This window comes from Canis lupus, chromosome 4 (assembly GCF_048164855.1).
Source record: "Canis lupus baileyi chromosome 4, mCanLup2.hap1, whole genome shotgun sequence".
Classification (NCBI taxonomy): Eukaryota; Metazoa; Chordata; class Mammalia; order Carnivora; family Canidae; genus Canis; species Canis lupus.
In genome coordinates this window covers 5149533-5167305 of record NC_132841.1, presented here as the reverse complement: position 1 = coordinate 5167305, position 17773 = coordinate 5149533, and the positions used below count along the sequence as shown (strand labels likewise).

The 17773-nt window shown below is 37.1% G+C and overlaps 1 protein-coding gene and 1 pseudogene across 1 annotated transcript in view; one reads left to right on the top strand and one right to left on the bottom strand.

Moving 5' to 3' along the window:
- Nucleotides 1-17773, bottom strand: part of LYST (lysosomal trafficking regulator) — a 189383-nt gene that overhangs the window by 84280 nt on the left and 87330 nt on the right. The window contains exons 22-28 of the mRNA XM_072822986.1: nucleotides 17362-17493; nucleotides 14525-15152; nucleotides 13434-13611; nucleotides 11284-11453; nucleotides 6008-6238; nucleotides 4294-4460; nucleotides 3500-3652 (exon numbers count right to left, since the gene is read on the bottom strand). Of these exons, the coding sequence (XP_072679087.1) occupies nucleotides 3500-3652; nucleotides 4294-4460; nucleotides 6008-6238; nucleotides 11284-11453; nucleotides 13434-13611; nucleotides 14525-15152; nucleotides 17362-17493 (1659 nt within the window). The remainder of the gene's footprint in view (nucleotides 1-3499; nucleotides 3653-4293; nucleotides 4461-6007; nucleotides 6239-11283; nucleotides 11454-13433; nucleotides 13612-14524; nucleotides 15153-17361; nucleotides 17494-17773) is intronic.
- LOC140631459 (ATP synthase subunit f, mitochondrial pseudogene) lies at nucleotides 9086-9562 on the top strand (annotated as a pseudogene).

Sequence of the window (17773 nt, the reverse complement as noted above, 5' to 3'; positions counted from 1 at the left end):
CAAAATCTTTGGGATGCAGCAAAAGCAGTCCTAAGGGGGAAATACATCGCAATACAAGCATCCATTCAAAAACTGGAAAGAACTCAAATACAAAAGCTAACCTTACACATAAAGGAGCTAGAGAAAAAACAGCAAATAGATCCTACACCCAAGAGAAGAAGGGAGTTAATAAAGATTCGAGCAGAACTCAACGAAATCGAGACCAGAAGAACTGTGGAACAGATCAACAGAACCAGGAGTTGGTTCTTTGAAAGAATTAATAAGATAGATAAACCATTAGCCAGCCTTATTAAAAAGAAGAGAGAGAAGACTCAAATTAATAAAATCATGAATGAGAAAGGAGAGATCACTACCAACACCAAGGAAATACAAACGATTTTAAAAACATATTATGAACAGCTATACGCCAATAAATTAGGCAATCTAGAAGAAATGGACGCATTCCTGGAAAGCCACAAACTACCAAAACTGGAACAGGAAGAAATAGAAAACCTGAACAGGCCAATAACCAGGGAGGAAATTGAAGCAGTCATCAAAAACCTCCCAAGACACAAGAGTCCAGGGCCAGATGGCTTCCCAGGAGAATTTTATCAAACGTTTAAAGAAGAAATCATACCTATTCTCCTAAAGCTGTTTGGAAAGATAGAAAGAGATGGAGTACTTCCAAATTCGTTCTATGAAGCCAGCATCACCTTAATTCCAAAGCCAGACAAAGACCCCGCCAAAAAGGAGAATTACAGACCAATATCCCTGATGAACATGGATGCAAAAATTCTCAACAAGATACTGGCCAATAGGATCCAACAGTACATTAAGAAAATTATTCACCATGACCAAGTAGGATTTATCCCTGGGACACAAGGCTGGTTCAACACCCGTAAAACAATCAATGTGATTCATCATATCAGCAAGAGAAAAACCAAGAACCATATGATCCTCTCATTGGATGCAGAGAAAGCATTTGACAAAATACAGCATCCATTCCTGATTAAAACTCTTCAGAGTGTAGGGATAGAGGGAACATTCCTCGACATCTTAAAAGCCATCTATGAAAAGCCCACAGCAAATATCATTCTCAATGGGGAAGCACTGGGAGCCTTTCCCCTAAGATCAGGAACAAGACAGGGATGTCCACTCTCACCACTGCTATTCAACATAGTACTGGAAGTCCTAGCCTCAGCAATCAGACAACAAAAAGACATTAAAGGCATTCAAATTGGCAAAGAAGAAGTCAAACTCTCTCTCTTCGCCGATGACATGATACTCTACATAGAAAACCCAAAAGTCTCCACCCCAAGATTGCTAGAGCTCATACAGCAATTCGGTAGCGTGGCAGGATACAAAATCAATGCCCAGAAGTCAGTGGCATTTCTATACACTAACAATGAGACTGAAGAAAGAGAAATTAAGGAGTCAATCCCATTTACAATTGCACCCAAAAGCATAAGATACCTAGGAATAAACCTCACCAAAGATGTAAAGGATCTATACCCTCAAAACTATAGAACACTTCTGAAAGAAATTGAGGAAGACACAAAGAGATGGAAAAATATTCCATGCTCATGGATTGGCAGAATTAATATTGTGAAAATATCAATGTTACCCAGGGCAATATACACGTTTAATGCAATCCCTATCAAAATACCATGGACTTTCTTCAGAGAGTTAGAACAAATTATTTTAAGATTTGTGTGGAATCAGAAAAGACCCCGAATAGCCAGGGGAATTTTAAAAAAGAAAACCATATCTGGGGGCATCACAATGCCAGATTTCAGGTTGTACTACAAAGCTGTGGTCATCAAGACAGTGTGGTACTGGCACAAAAACAGACACATAGATCAGTGGAACAGAATAGAGAATCCAGAAGTGGACCCTGAACTTTATGGGCAACTAATATTCGATAAAGGAGGAAAGACTATCCATTGGAAGAAAGACAGTCTCTTCAATAAATGGTGCTGGGAAAATTGGATATCCACATGCAGAAGAATGAAACTAGACCACTCTCTTGCACCAGACACAAAGATAAACTCAAAATGGATGAAAGATCTAAATGTGAGACAAGATTCCATCAAAATCCTAGAGAAGAACACAGGCAACACCCTTTTTGAACTCGGCCATAGTAACTTCTTGCAAGATACATCCACGAAGGCAAAAGAAACAAAAGCAAAAATGAACTATTGGGACTTCATCAAGATAAGAAGCTTTTGCACAGCAAAGGATACAGTCAACAAAACTCAAAGACAACCTACAGAATGGGAGAAGATATTTGCAAATGACATATCAGATAAAGGGCTAGTTTCCAAGATCTATAAAGAACTTATTAAACTCAACACCAAAGAAACAAACAATCCAATCATGAAATGGGCAAAAGACATGAACAGAAATCTCACAGAGGAAGACATAGACATGGCCAACATGCATATGAGAAAATGCTCTGCATCACTTGCCATCAGGGAAATACAAATCAAAACTACAATGAGATACCACCTCACACCAGTGAGAATGGGGAAAATTAACAAGGCAGGAAACAACAAATGTTGGAGAGGATGCGGAGAAAAGGGAACCCTCTTACACTGTTGGTGGGAATGTGAACTGGTGCAGCCACTCTGGAAAACTGTGTGGAGGTTCCTCAAACAGTTAAAAATATACCTGCCCTACGACCCAGCAATTGCACTGTTGGGGATTTACCCCAAAGATACAAATGCAATGAAACGCCGGGACACCTGCACCCTGATGTTTCTAGCAGCAATGGCCACTATAGCCAAACTGTGGAAGGAGCCTCGGTGTCCAACGAAAGATGAATGGATAAAGAAGATGTGGTTTATGTATACAATGGAATATTACTCAGCTATTAGAAATGACAAATACCCACCATTTGCTTCAACGTGGATGGAACTGGAGGGTATTATGCTGAGTGAAGTAAGTCAGTCGGAGAAGGACAAACATTATATGTTCTCATTCATTTGGGGAATATAAATAATAGTGAAAGGGAAAATAAGGGAAGGGAGAAGAAATGTGTGGGAAATATCAGAAAGGGAGATAGAACGTAAAGACTGCTAACTCTGGGAAACGAACTAGGGGTGGTAGAAGGGGAGGAGGGCGGGGGGTGGGAGTGAATGGGTGACGGGCACTGGGTGTTATTCTGTATGTTAGTAAATTGAACACCAATAAAAAAAAAATAAATAAAAATAAAAATAAAAAAAAAATATTTTAGAGAGAAAGAATGAGAACAGGGGAAGGGGAGGGCAGAGGAGAGGAGAGAATCTCAAACAGATTCCCCACTGAACATAGAACCCAAGAAGGGGATGATCTCACCACCCTGAGATCATGACCTGAGTCAAAATCAAGAGTCCACCACTTATCTGACTGAGTCACTCAGGTGCCCCTCCAGTTTAACTTTGAAACTAAAAAATATTTTAAAAGTGTGAATGGCATCAGAATATAGGAAAGTCAAGCCACCTTCAATTTATAATTATTAAAATATTATTTCAATACTCACCAGCAACGCTCTTCCGCTTTTGAAATACTGCATGATGGGGAGCAGAAGGTAACTGGAATGTATCTGCAAGGTTTTCAGAGTCATGATTTGCAGTGGTCCTTATAAATTCCATAGCAGCTTGGAGAACTCTAAACTGTAGTGCAACAGCCATATCTAAAGACAGAAGACACTAGAATGTTTTCAAGCCATGTGGATGTTAATTTTTTAAATTGAGTTTTTTATTTTCTTGTGACATGAACTATCAATAATGTTTTATTAGATATAAATTTAAAAATTTTGATCAATGTGGGTTCTTGATAGTACTAAACATTTTTAAACTGCCTTTAAAAGAAATTTTAAAGCAAATTTCTAAATGGTCATTATAAAAAATTCAATGGAAAAATACCAGCTCACAAATTTATTTCATTTTATGTCACTGTTTTAAAGAACAGGCTTTTTAATATATAGGGCAAAATTTAACTAGAAATTGTCCTATTTTTCTGTTTCATACTTATTTAATATTTGCCATTAAAGAAAACTAAAGGGTATTTTTATTCAAAAGAAGTCTTTTAATTCAACTTGGTAAGAAAAATCACAGGCTTCTTTAGTGATGTGTTGCCAGCTACCAATTATATTGAGGCATCACTTGTTTAAATTTTGCCATTTAAAAAGACTTCTTTTTAAAGCTGATAGTTTTTATTGCAAAATTAAGGATGAATCTTCAGTAAAACAGTTTCCACAAGAAAGATTAGGTTCAAATAAAAATTTTGGCTACTATATAATTTCCTCCCAAATCCATAAAAACTAAATCTTACTTTGTGTCCTCTTGTTTTTGCTATTTTGAAGATATCCAAGCAGTACAATGAGGTCTTCGATAACTCTAAAATATTGTGAGCCTGAGGAACTGCAAGCATGAATTGTAACTGCTACAAAAATTTGCTGTATATCACAAGCAAGCAATTTGTATTCATTCAAAGGAACGCTAAAGAAAAGGAACAAACAAGGCAAAGAAAATTAGTTTAAATTCCCATTCTTACAGCATTCATTCATTCATTCATTCATTCAGTATTTACTCATGTTTACTCTATGGCAGGTTATTTGAACTGCATGCTAGAAACAGAAATAAGAAAACATGCTTCAACTCCTTCAAAAAGTTAACTGTTCTGCAGAGGACCAAAGAGATAACTATAAACAGTGAGTGGTGGTAAGGGTAATAACAGAGAATAACACAAGATCCCATGAGAACACATAGGTCTCTAGACCACACTGAAGGTGAAGATTTAGGGGATATGAACAGAAATGTTCTAGAAGGCCCCTCAGAGAAGGTGAATTTGAATATATTTATTACTTAACCTCTCTGAATTTCACAGCAATTTATAGTTACTTTAAGGATTAAAAGAGATAATAGATTTGAACACATATTAATCACTTATAAATATCTATTAAATATGAGTTAGTTACTTCTATCCCTCAATTGGGCCAATTAATAGAGTAGCATGTAAGGACATTCAGTAGGTCCAATTTATTAAACAAAAAAAAAAAAAAAAAAAGGCAACAAACCAGCAACAAACTACTTTTAGAAGAAGCCTGCAGGCAACTCTTCCCAGTGTGATATATTGTATTATAATCAAGACTAAATGTTTTGAGGAAGTAAAATATTTTCTTTGTCTTTCTTTGTATTTCTCATATGCCCAGTACACAAATCCTGAATTTAATAGATACCCAGTAACAATTGAACTGAACTCAGCACAAGGAGTCTCTCTTGCTCAGAGAACCACCCTGGCCTAGAGAATTAACTAATCATACACTTGCCTTCTCTTGAAAATACAGATAATGTTTAATGTTTTAATGTGCAGTAAGATGGTACTTCTGAAGATTTATATTTTAACACTATGCTAATAAAAATGTTGTGCTATACATCATAAATGCAGGCATAAAAGGCACAAAATCCAAGTAAAAATATAATCTCACACATTTTTTAAAGCTGTTAACCAATTTGGTATGCAGCCATTTATTTGCTGATATACATCTAGAAACAGGAAATTCATTTACGGTAGTAGAGAGCAGGAGAGCATCTTAAGTTCAAAACACAGCTGTCTGAAGTGAGACAGGTTCCAGTTTCAAGCCCTGTGCTATTTACTAGTTGGGTGATCTTCAACAAGTCACTGTCTCTTTCCAATCCTCAATTTCCTATTCCTCATGGGGATAATAATTTTTATAAGACCACAGTGGAAACCTGGTAAACGTTTATTTGAGGACAGGTGAATTTATTCAACTTGTCTTGGGTTCTAAATACTTTAAAGTAGGTCATATAAATATCTTTTTTTAAAGTAAGCTGGTTGAAAATGATGGAAAATATTCCTCCTCCAAATTCAATTTAATTTAATTACTCTAATCAGTTTAGTAGGAAGAATATCCTTTGAAAATGTTTTGAAAAATAGGATGCTCTAATGTAACCTATTATTAAAGTTTTCCCTTTCTAAAGTATTTATCAGATGATGTGGTTTTAAATAATGCTTTAAAACTTACTTTTTTTCTAATCCATTCAGAGCGGCTACTGTATTACACAACACATAGAGGAGACCATTATCCAACAACATATCTGCTACCTTAGAACAGGAATTTAATATTTGGAGAAGAAGTAATAGAGAACTATGCAGGAGCATATTGTCATATAGAGAGGTCTCTATGAGTCCCAGAAGAGGAATGACAGACCACTTCTGAAAAAGTCCCATGTTTTTCACATCTTCCAGATCAAATCTATAATAAATAATAAACAGTTAAGAGCATGTTAGAAGCATTTAACCACCAAATAATCAAAAATGATTGCAACATGAGTTGTTTTAATAACTTGATTTTGAAGCTATAAAAAATGAATTTGGGGAGCATGGAATCTCAACCTTTAAGATCATAGGCCCCACCCCCAACAAAATAAACGTATTGTTAGAAGTCTGTCCCAAGGTAAATATACACACATTCAAATGAAACATGTATACAATTTCATGTTTTTAATTGATTTGCTTTAATTTGTCCACAGGCCCTTTAAGGTGTCCAAAGGACTCCTGCTTCAGAGGTTTATATAACAAACGCACAGGAAGATATTATGAACTAATTATTAATAAAATAAAATTATTAACAATAAGTTAATTATAATTATAGTATGATCATTAACATATAAAACAATGTACATAATTTGTATAATTATATGCATTACTATTACATTAACATATAATAATAATAATATTCGACAGGGAACTAGTAAAAAGAGGTCCTAATGAAAGGAATGAATCTTGAGTTCTTGTTCCAATACTATTTGCCTCTGCGATGGAAATAAATTATTTAAGTGTTTTGTACCTTATTTTCTTATGTGTCAAACATGTGGAGACACCTGCCCTACTTTCTTCTCAAGGCTGTTGTGAGCAAGGAGATACTGCAGAATTGCTTCGAGAGAACTAAAAGCTGAACGCAAATGAAAATGCTATTGTCACTACTATGATTAGTAAGTAAATTCCTCAGTTTTTCCCCATTGAGAATGATATTCACTGTGGGCTTTTCATATGACTTTTAAGATATTGAGGAATGTTCCCTCTATCTATCCCTACACTTCGAAGAGTTTTTTTTTTTTTTTTTTTGAAGAGTTTTAATCAGGAATGGATGCTGTATTTTGTGAAATGCTATCTCTGCATCTATTGAGAGGATCATATGGTTCTTGTTTTTTCTCTTATTGATGTGATCTATCACGTTGATTGTTTTACGAGTGTTGAACCACCCTTGCATCCCGGGAATAAAACCCACTTGGTCATGGTGAATAATCCTCTTAATGTACTGTTGGATCCTATTAGCTAGTATCTTGTTGAGAATTTTTGTATCTGAGTTCATCAGGGATATTGGTCTATAATTCTCCTTTTTGGTGGGGTCTTTGTCTGGTTTTGGAATCAAGGTAATGCTGGCCTCATAAATGAGTCTGAGGATGCATCTGTCCCTTTCTATCCTTCGAAACAGCTTTAGTAGACTAGGTATTATTTCTTCTTTAAACGTTTGATAGAATTCTCCTGGGAAGCCATCTGGCCCTGGGCTTTTGTGTCTTGGGAGGTTTTTCATGACTGCTTCAATTCCCTCGCTGGTTATTGGCCTGTTCAGGTTTTCTATTTCTTCCTGTACCAGTTGTGATAATTTGTGATTTTCCAGAAATGCATCCATTTCTTCTAGATTGCCTAATTTGTTGGCATATAGCTGCTCATAATATGTTTTTAAAATCGTTTGTATTTCCTTGGTATTGGTTGTGATCTCTCCTCTTTCATCCGTGATTTTATTAATTTGAGTCTTTTTTCTTTTAAAAAAAGGCTGGCTATGGGTCTATCTATCTTATTAACCCGAGAGCCTTTCCCCTAAGACCAGGAACACGACAGGGACATCCACTCTCACCATTGTTATCCAACATAGTACTAGAAGTCCTAGCCTCAGCAATCAGACAAAAAGAAATAAAAGGCATTCAAATTGGCAAAGAAGTCAAACTCTCCCTCTTTGCAGATGACATTATGCTGTACATAGAAAACCCAAAAGACTCCACCCCAGAATTGTTAGAACTCATTCATACAGCAATTCAGCAATGTGGCAGGATACAAATCAATGCACAGAAATCAGTGACATTTCTATATACTAACAATGAAACTGAAGAAAGAGAAATTAAGGAATCAATCCTATTTACAATTGTACCCAAAACCATAAGATATGTAGGAATAAACCTAACCAAAGAGGTAAAGGATCTATACCCTAAAAACTACAGAACACTTCTGAAAGAAATTAAGGAAGACACAAAGAGATGGAAAAACACTCCATGCTCATGGATTGGAAGAATAAATATGGTGAAAATGTCTATGCTACCCAGGGCAATGTACACGTTAAACGCAATCCCTATCAAAATACCATGGACTTTCTTCACAGAGTTGGAACAAATAATCTTAAGATTTGTATGGAATCAGAAAAGACCCCAAATAGCCAGAGAAATATTGAAAAAGAAAACCAATGCTGGAGGCATCACCATGCCGGATTTCAAGCTGTATTACAAAGCTGTGATTATCAAGACAGTAGGGTACCTACTGACAGTAGGGTATTGACATAGATCAATGGAACAGAATAGAGAACCCACTGGAAAAAGAAAAGTCTCTTCAATAAATGGTGTTGGGAAAATTGGACAGCCATGTGCAGAAGAATGAAACTGGACCATTCTCTTACACCAGACACAAAGATAAACTCAAAATCGATGAAAGATCTAAATGTGAGACAGGAATTCATCAAAATGCTAGAGAACACAGGCAATGACTTTTTTGAATTTGGCTACAGTAACTTCCTGCAGGATACATCTATGAAGGCAAGGGAAACAAAAGCAAAAATGAACTATTGGGACTTAATCAGAATAAAAAGCTTCTACACAGCAAAAGAAACAGTCAACAAGACTAAAAGACAACCTACAGAATGGGAAAAGATATTTGCAAATGACATATCAGATAAAGGGCTAGTATCCAAGATCTATAAGGAACTAATTAAACTCAACACGCAAGAAACAAAAAATCCAATCATGATATGGGCAGAAGACATGAACAGAAATTTCACCAAAGAAGACATACACATGGCCAATAAGCATATGAGAAAATGCTCCGCATCACTTGCCATCAGGCAATACAAATCAAAACCACAATAAGAGAGTAGACACCCTGGATTCCAAGATGGCATCATCTGTACCAGTGAAGGAGAAGAAGCTCATGGAGGTGAAACTAGGAGAGCTGCCAGGCTGGTACTGATGCAGGATTTCACCCCTAAGCGCATGCTGGAGCATTTCAAAGAGGCTACTACTGGTATTACAACAAGTATATCAATGTGAAGAAAGGGGGTGTCGCTGGGATTTCTATGGTACTGGTTGCTTATGTGCTTTTCAACTACTGTCGTTCTTACAAGGAACTCAAACATGAACGGCTATGCAAGTACCACCAAAGAGGGGCCAGTGTGGAAGCATGTTTGGCATTCCTGACCATGACTTTTGCCTGGCACCCTTGAATCCTTCCATTGCCTAATTCACAATTAATATCCAATAAAAGTTGACTTGTAAAAAACAACAAAACAAAAAAACCACAAAAAAACCAAAACCGCAAAGAGTTACCACCTCATACCAATGAGAATAGCGAAAATTAACAAAACAGGGACACCTGGATGGCTCAGTGGTTGAGTCTGCCTTGGGCCCAGGGTGTGACACCGGAATCCTGGGATGGAGTCCCACATCAGGCTCCCTGCAGGGAGCCTGCTTCTCCCTCTGCCTGTGTCTCTGCCTTCTGTGTCTTTCATGAATAAAAAAATAAAATCTTAAAAAAAAAAAAAGGGGGATCCCTGGGTGGCTCAGTGGTTTAGTGCCTGCCTTCGGCCCAGGGCGCGATCCTGGAGATCTGGGATCGAGTTCCACGTTGGGCTCCCTGCATGGAGCCTGCTTCTCCCTCTGCTTCTCCCTCTGCCTGTGTCTCTGCCTCTCTCTCCCTATCTCATAAAAAACAAATAAAATCTTTAAAAAAAAGAAAAGAAAAGAAAATCAACAAGAGAGGAAACAACAAATGTTGGAGAAGATGTGGAGAAGAGGGAACACTCTTGTATGGCTGGTGGGAATGAGAACTGGTGCAGCCACTCTGGAAAACAGTGTGGAGGTTCCTCAAAAAAGTTAAAAATAGAGCTACCCTACAACCTAGCAATTGCACTACTGAGTATTTACTCCAAAGATACAGATGTAGTGAAATGCTAGGACACCTGCACCCCAGTGTTCATAGCAGCAATGTCAACAATAGCCAAACTGTGGAAGGAGCCTCAATGTCCTTCAACAGATGAATGGATTAAAAAGATATGGTATATATACAAGGAATATTACCCAGCCATCAGAAAGGACAAATACCCACCATTTGCTTCGATGTGGATAGAACTGGAGGGTTCTGATGCTGATGCTGATGAAGTAAGTCAATTGGAGAAAGACAATCATCTTATGGTTTCACTCATACGGGGAATATAAGAAATAGTGAAAGGGATTATAAAGGAAAGGAGGGGAACTGAGTGGGAAAAATTAGAGGGAGACAAACCGTGAGAGACTCCTAACTCTGGGAAATGAACAAAGGGTTGTGGAAGGGGAGGTGGGCCAGGGATTGGGGTAACTGGGCGATGCGCACCGAGGGGGGCACTTGACAGGATGAGCACTGGGTATTATACTATGTGTTGGCAAATCAAACTTCAATAAAAACAAATGAAAAAAAAGTAAATTCCTCAAGGTCTGAATCGGTGTACTCAATAAGTAGAAGACACTTAATGATGACAATGATAAGACACACATTTCTCACTACTCTAACACAGACAGTGGTATCAGTTTCACTTTTCAGGCAAACCAGGAATTCCAGGTGAGGGATGTAGTGTTTTTTTGTTTTTTGTTTTTTCTTTTTGAGGGATGTACTTTTCTCTCAGAAAACGTGGAGGCTAAGGGGACTAGGAAGCTTCTCTACGGACCACTCACGTGATCTGCTGCTGTGAAAATAAGAGCCTTCTTTCCAGTTACGCTTCTCATGTTAACTAAATCTAACTGATCACCTTCTTTCTTTTGATGAAGCATTTGTTTCTAGTTTCTTACTAATGTTGAAATACACAGGAAGAAACTAATTTATGGAAAATGACATTTAGAAGGTTATTTTTAATGACCAAATAATTTTATTGAGAGTCAGCTTAATAAATTTTATTTTTAAGACAAAAGATCCCAATTATGGTAGAGGAAAGAATCCACTTACTCTTCATCAAGGCCAATACGACGACCAAAGAACATTTCAATGAAGCATTCTAACAATTCCTGTGTTCCCCGATGAAGATACAACTGGTTGGCTAGCAAGGAAAAGCCACGGTTCTTTAGGAATTTATCTTTTTGTTCCTTAGATGCTCTATTAAAATATGCATCTAACAGCTAAGAAAAGAAATGAAGACAATTTACATAATGCATTAACATTTTATATGATGTACACAAATCAGACAAATACTTGTTAACTTACCATTTAATTTCATATCTTTAGAACATAGAAAGCTCAAAATTATGCGATCTCCACAGCAAAACAAAAATAATCTTTGTTTCTGACTACTTTAGAATGCTAAAGATGACTTTATCTTGGAGATCTGAATATTTTTGTTATGGGGAGACTAGCTTTTTAGCTGAGCATGGACACCTAGTAGATTGGTAGCCTTAGTTGAGCAGAAGTACAATATTTGTGGTTTATTCTGAAGTGAAAAAAAATTAGTCAACATTGTACTACCCTCTCTGTAAATATGTATGTGTGTGTGTGTGCATCTCCTCTAGGAGAAGTCTACCTCCATTTCTAGACCTCTTGACAAATTATTTCTCCTGAGCACAGGCCTAAATTTCTACCCTTCTCTGGCATCTTAAGTACAACACGTGTAAAATCCAATTAATTATTTTCCCTCCAAACGTACATCTTTCATGGTTCCAATCTTACAGCCACAGTAGCACCATCTTCCTAGATTTCACAGCTAATCTTACTTTTGGCTTTTCCAGCCCTGATTGCCCATGTGTAATTATGAAGGTCTCTCCCCTTCATTCCAGTGAATGTCTCTCAAATTTGTGCATCCTTTGACTTCCCACCTACTTCCCCAGATCAGAACTCATCACTTCTCCCACGGACTACTGTGCTATCCTGCTAAACAGAATACTTCCACCTCTCTCTCCCCTGCAATCACTTCCTCACAGTGCTGATAGATGATTCTTCCCCAAACACACATCTATTTACTGCCCTACTTAAAAAGCTTTCTAAGTTTATAGCTTAATACCAAATATACCTTTTGCATGAAGCCTTCCCTGGCTCCCCCATCAGAATTAATTGTTTTTCCTATACTACCATTCTTCTTTATTAATGTTGTCACTGAAGCACCTACCATAAGAGGTCTTTATATTTTACTTAGTTGGGTATATGCCTTTCTCTCTCACTAGATAACCGCCTGGAATGTAGAAATTATTCTAAAGAAAATGAGAATCTTTAAAAGACCATTTCAATATTGGTTTTTTTCTAATGGAAACCATTCATATTAAACATTTATTCATTCAACACTATGCTTAGTACCTAGTGTACACTAGCACGAGATGCCCACCCTCATGGAGCTGATATGTCAGCATGGGAGACCAAAAGAAAAGCTCACAGACAGAATAAAAAGATAATTACAAGACATAACTGGGATGCTAGAATCAAAGAGGAGTCAGACACTAGAGGGAAGCTATTCTGAAAGGTGATCAGGTCCCTGAAAAGGTGACATCTGAGCAAAACCCTGAAGTTAAATGCTTAAGATTTGATACTACACTGCAGGAAAGATTTCCAATGAACTCTGTGTTCCTTGGTATGAATTGATATATGGAGGAGAGCTTAAAATTGTATGATAACAAATATAAAAGTATGACTAAGAAGCAATAAAATACAGTTGGCCCTTGACCAATATGAGTGTTAGAGGTGCCAATCCCCTCCCACAGTTGAAAATCTGCATATAACTTCTGACTCCCCTAGGACTTAACTCCTAACAATCTACTGTTGATGGGAAGTCTTACCAATCACGTAAAAACAATCGATTAACACAAATTCTGTATGTTCTATGTATTCCGTGTTGTATTCTTACAATAAAGTAAGCTTGAGAAAAGAAAGCGTTAAGACAATCATGAGGAGAAAATATATTTATAGTACTCTAGTGTATTTAAAAAAAAAAAGTGTATAAGTGAACCCATGCAGTTCAAACCTGTGTTATTCAAGGGCCCACTGTATGTATCAGTTCATTGTTCCTTAGAATAAAATAAAGCTTTAGGTCTACTTTAACATACATATTCAAATTTTAAACTACGCACATGTTTACTTTTCTGAATTAAAACAACACATCTAGAGTCTGTCCTTACTTTAATAACTCCTTGTTGTATAGCAGGTGATGGGTGATTAACAAGGACTAGCAGTGTGTCTGCCTGAATGAGCTTGTCCATCACATCTTGAAGCATAACATCAGGCAAGATGAGAAGAACTCCGCTTAAGAGCTCATATAATCCACAGCATATAGGAACCAAACAGTCTTCTGTTACACTGAAACAGAGACCCCAAAAGTCTTACTAACACAATATCAGGAAGACAAGTACATGATTACCTTAAGAACTGTGAGGAGTAGTAATAATTTTAACATGTGAAACAAAAGTTCATAAAATTATGGGGCACCTGGGTGGCACAGTGGGTTAGGCATCTGCCTTCAGCTTGGGTTGTGGTCCCATGGTCCTGGGATCAAGCCCCACATCAGGTTCCCTACTCAGTGGGGTGTCTGCTTCTACCATCTGCCCTTCTCCTCTGCTCATGGTCTCTCTCTCTCTCTGTCTCTAATAAATAAATAAAATCTTTATAAAAAGCTCATAAAATTATAAAATGTTTAACTGTGACTAAGAAATTTGCCGTCACTTTTTTCACTTTATTTAACACCAATATAGTTTAGGTACATAGTCTATTAAACACCATTCTATTCCACAGCTATGATGTGCAAGAGGGTGGTGGTCACTAGCCACTTACACTATTTAAACTATTTAAAAGGACTAAAAAATTCAGTTCTTCAGTTGCACTAGCCACTTTCAAGTGGTTAGCAGGTATACATAGCCAGTGTCTACTGTACTTCAGGGCACAGGTAAAACTTTCCCATCACCACAGAAACTCTCACTAGATATTGCTTGTTACTTATAAATATTATAGTTTCCCTGATAAGTTTTTTTCCCTAAAAACCATAAGAATTAAATAAACCACAAGGCATTTTTTTTCTTTAGGAGCTACTTATGGTTTAGCCTTTGGTAAAATATGGAATTCAATATTATATAGCATTCAAATAAAGAGAAAGGTAACTTTCTGTTTGTTATATATGTTGTATATGTGAAGTGACATAATGAAGACATTTCTGGAAGGTAGATATTCTTCTAAGAACAGTAAGAAAAAGGGTAGGGGCTGCAAAACACCTGAGTACCTGTGAGTACTTGCAGTTCGGCTGGAGTATGGCTCATAACCAAGAGAAAAGGCAAAGTTTTCCCAGTCATCGGTGTTCCTATCAACGAGACTTGGCCAACGTCCAACTGCTGCAGATCCATTCTGGGAAGGAAAAGCTAGCCCTAGGCTTGCAATAGTGCTGTGGCTTCGCTGGAATGAGGCCAGTCCCTTCAGGTAATCAGGTCGGCGTGGGCAGGACTCGTCCCCAGGACTGTCATCATCTAATCTGAGTTCTGCTGCCAATTCTTTATGATCGACTTTGACCCCCAGAAATCCCAATGTTCCTTTTGGGACACCATTGACAGAGGTGCGGGCTGAAAGGGCAGCTTCCATTTCACACACAGTTTTTGCAGAATCAAAGCTACTGACAAGTACATCTTCTTTGCCTTTTTTCAGGGTCTCAGAACTCGCCAGAGAATTCAGTTTCTCTGCTTGGGAAGCAGCATAATTATCTGCAATATTTTGTAACTTGTCAATACTACAACCCAAACTTCCAGTCAGTTTTTGTGGTTGCACTCGAGGTGAAGCAGTAGGAAATGCTGGTAGGCTTCTAGAACGCAGCATGTTGATGGTCATCCGTTGTGGGATAATATTGGAGGAGTTGTTTCCTGGTAAGGGTAGACAGAAAAATACTCTTCAAATCTATGAAGGGGGAACACTTGTTTTCTGCACTATCAGTCACAACCACAGCAATAACCCACTTATCCAGCAGTGTTAAAAGAATCCACATTAAAAAAAAAAAATCCACATCGGTTAATGTTCCTAGTAACTTGTGCTTAAAATTCTTCAGTGCTCAAAAGACTTTTTCTTTTAACTTTTTATTAAAATCTTCCAAAAATGTAGGTCTTTTCCTGTCTCCTTAACAAAATAATGTTGATTGAATGATTCAAAATCATAGGATTAATGGCTCCATTGTATCGAAATTAAGTGAAAATTTACTGTAGGCCAACAGTCATTAGGATGCAATTTGATGTAGTAGAAAAGTGTGGGCTTTACAATGAGATATAACTAGATTCAAGTTCTGTTAGTTAGGTGGTCTTAGGTAAATCATTAAATTATTTGAGTGTTAGTTTCTATAAATGTAAAAGGAAGGTTCAAATATCAAGTTTGCAAGGCTGCTTTAAGGATTAAGTGAGATGCTCTATTTGTGATGCTCCCAGTATAGTGTCTGGCATATAAGAGGTACTCAGTAAATGGTAGTAATACTCATACTTGTTATGATGCCTAGACTAAATGCCCCTGGACTATTCTGTCTCTCATTCTTTTTTTGTAGTCACTTCTTGATGTTGTCAGTGAGAAGCAATGGTTTTTTGACTTCTAGCTGCCCAGTTTGCTACTTTTAATACTCTATGTAAGGCAAGACCAAAAAATCACTGTCATTCTAATTGCAGGATAAAGTGAATGCTGCTCAAGGTGTGGCTTGTGAGCCAGGAGCATGGAGATCCACAAGCACAACCTGTGTGATTGTTAGAAATGCACATTCTCAGGCTCCCCCGGATCTACTGAATCAGAATGTATGAGGGAGGGGCCCCAAGTTCTGTTTTACAAGCTCTCCAGGCAATTTCTTTTGTGTGCTAGAACTTGCGTATAAATATAAATAGAAACTGGATGAACTGTTTCAGAACATAGGCTTTTTGGTAGTAGTAGCTCTGTAGCTCAGAAGTCTTCCCTAGTTATTTCTGCATTTTGGCTGGGCAAGGTCGCCAAAAGATTCTGTTCAAAAGACCTGGAAAAAAGCGGGGGAATGACTGTATTTGAAAATGTTTTAGAGTAATGTACAATGATTTTAAGAATAGATAATTCCTATAAAATTCTAAATAAAACTAGTTAAAACACATCCCTCTTCTCTAGAAGAGTGCAGCTGTCAGGAATGGAAAAGATGCACAGCCAGTTAGCAACTAGGAGATGTGTACCTATTTTTTCTCTATAAAAGTAGAGATGAGGTAGTCTGTTAAGTATGTTAGGAAGATACAAAAGTGCTATAAGCTTAAAGACTTGATACACTTGCTATGGAAATAGAAGAGGGAATTTATTTTGAACACACTAAAGAATGATAGGGCAGCATTAAAAGACCAGCTACAGTTGGAGACTCCTGTAAAGTCAGAAATTCTCTCTGGCAGCTTTCAGTGGTCTGAGGATGGTTAGATTGAGACAGGGCTGGGTTTTTTTAGGTCAGGAATGCCCAAAGGCCAAGGAAGCTGCAGGCAGTGTCAGGAAAATGACTGGTTAATGGGATCTAGGTGAGATAGGGAAAACAGGCAGAAGGGAATGTAGGATGGTGATAAAGAAACCAGAAGACAAGAGGTTGTTATCAGAGAGTAAGATACTGAAGTTTCACAGCTGGGACGTATTCTTGATGATGATGGAGTCCATGCATAGTAGTAGTAGATAAAATAGAAGGAAAGGTCCCCAGAGTTCAGGAATTCGAGCTGGAGTACTAGATGAACATTGTCTAGAACAATGTTTAGAGAGAAAGGAGAGAGTAAGCCAGACAAAGCTTTTGAAGAAAATGGTAAAATAAATCCGAAACTTCATGAAAGACAAATGACTATGATAAAAGGAGACAGTTCCAGAGCGATACAGCACATGCCTCTTCTGTTTCCTAACTCCCTGGAGTATCTCTTGTTATACTGAGTGTGAGCTACTGATCCAGAAAGTAATAAAGTGGATTCCTTAAATATAGTCTATAATTTTTGTTTAATCATCCACTTACTTGATCTATCACATATATCATACTGCTAAAACATGTACAATTTATTTATCTGCTAATATTCAGAACTATATGAGAAAGGGTTACACTGTCATCATTATGTTTACCTTCAGGTGGTGAAGCAGTAAAACCAGATGGGCTTATTACCATAAATCCAGGGCTAGGAACAGACTTTCCTCCACTGCTGGAATGTCTCAGGTACATGATTGACTGTACTTTCTCCTGAAAGATCTTGCCATCTGAAATTTTTTAAAAATTGGGATAGTAAAATTTTTAAAAGGATAAAATGAAAATATAATTTTAAAAGCAAATAATTAAATAGAAATTTTTACAAAAAGATGTTCAAAGTGAAAAAATATAGCATGTTTTATACTAATGCACATTTGCTATGTGAGTACATGCTATTCTTTCTTACATGTAAATTTTTTATACTGTTACTTGCCAAGTTAACTTTTATTTTCTTTGAATTATAACCATATTTACAGTTATTTCTACATTTCAACAGCTAACTGTTCACTC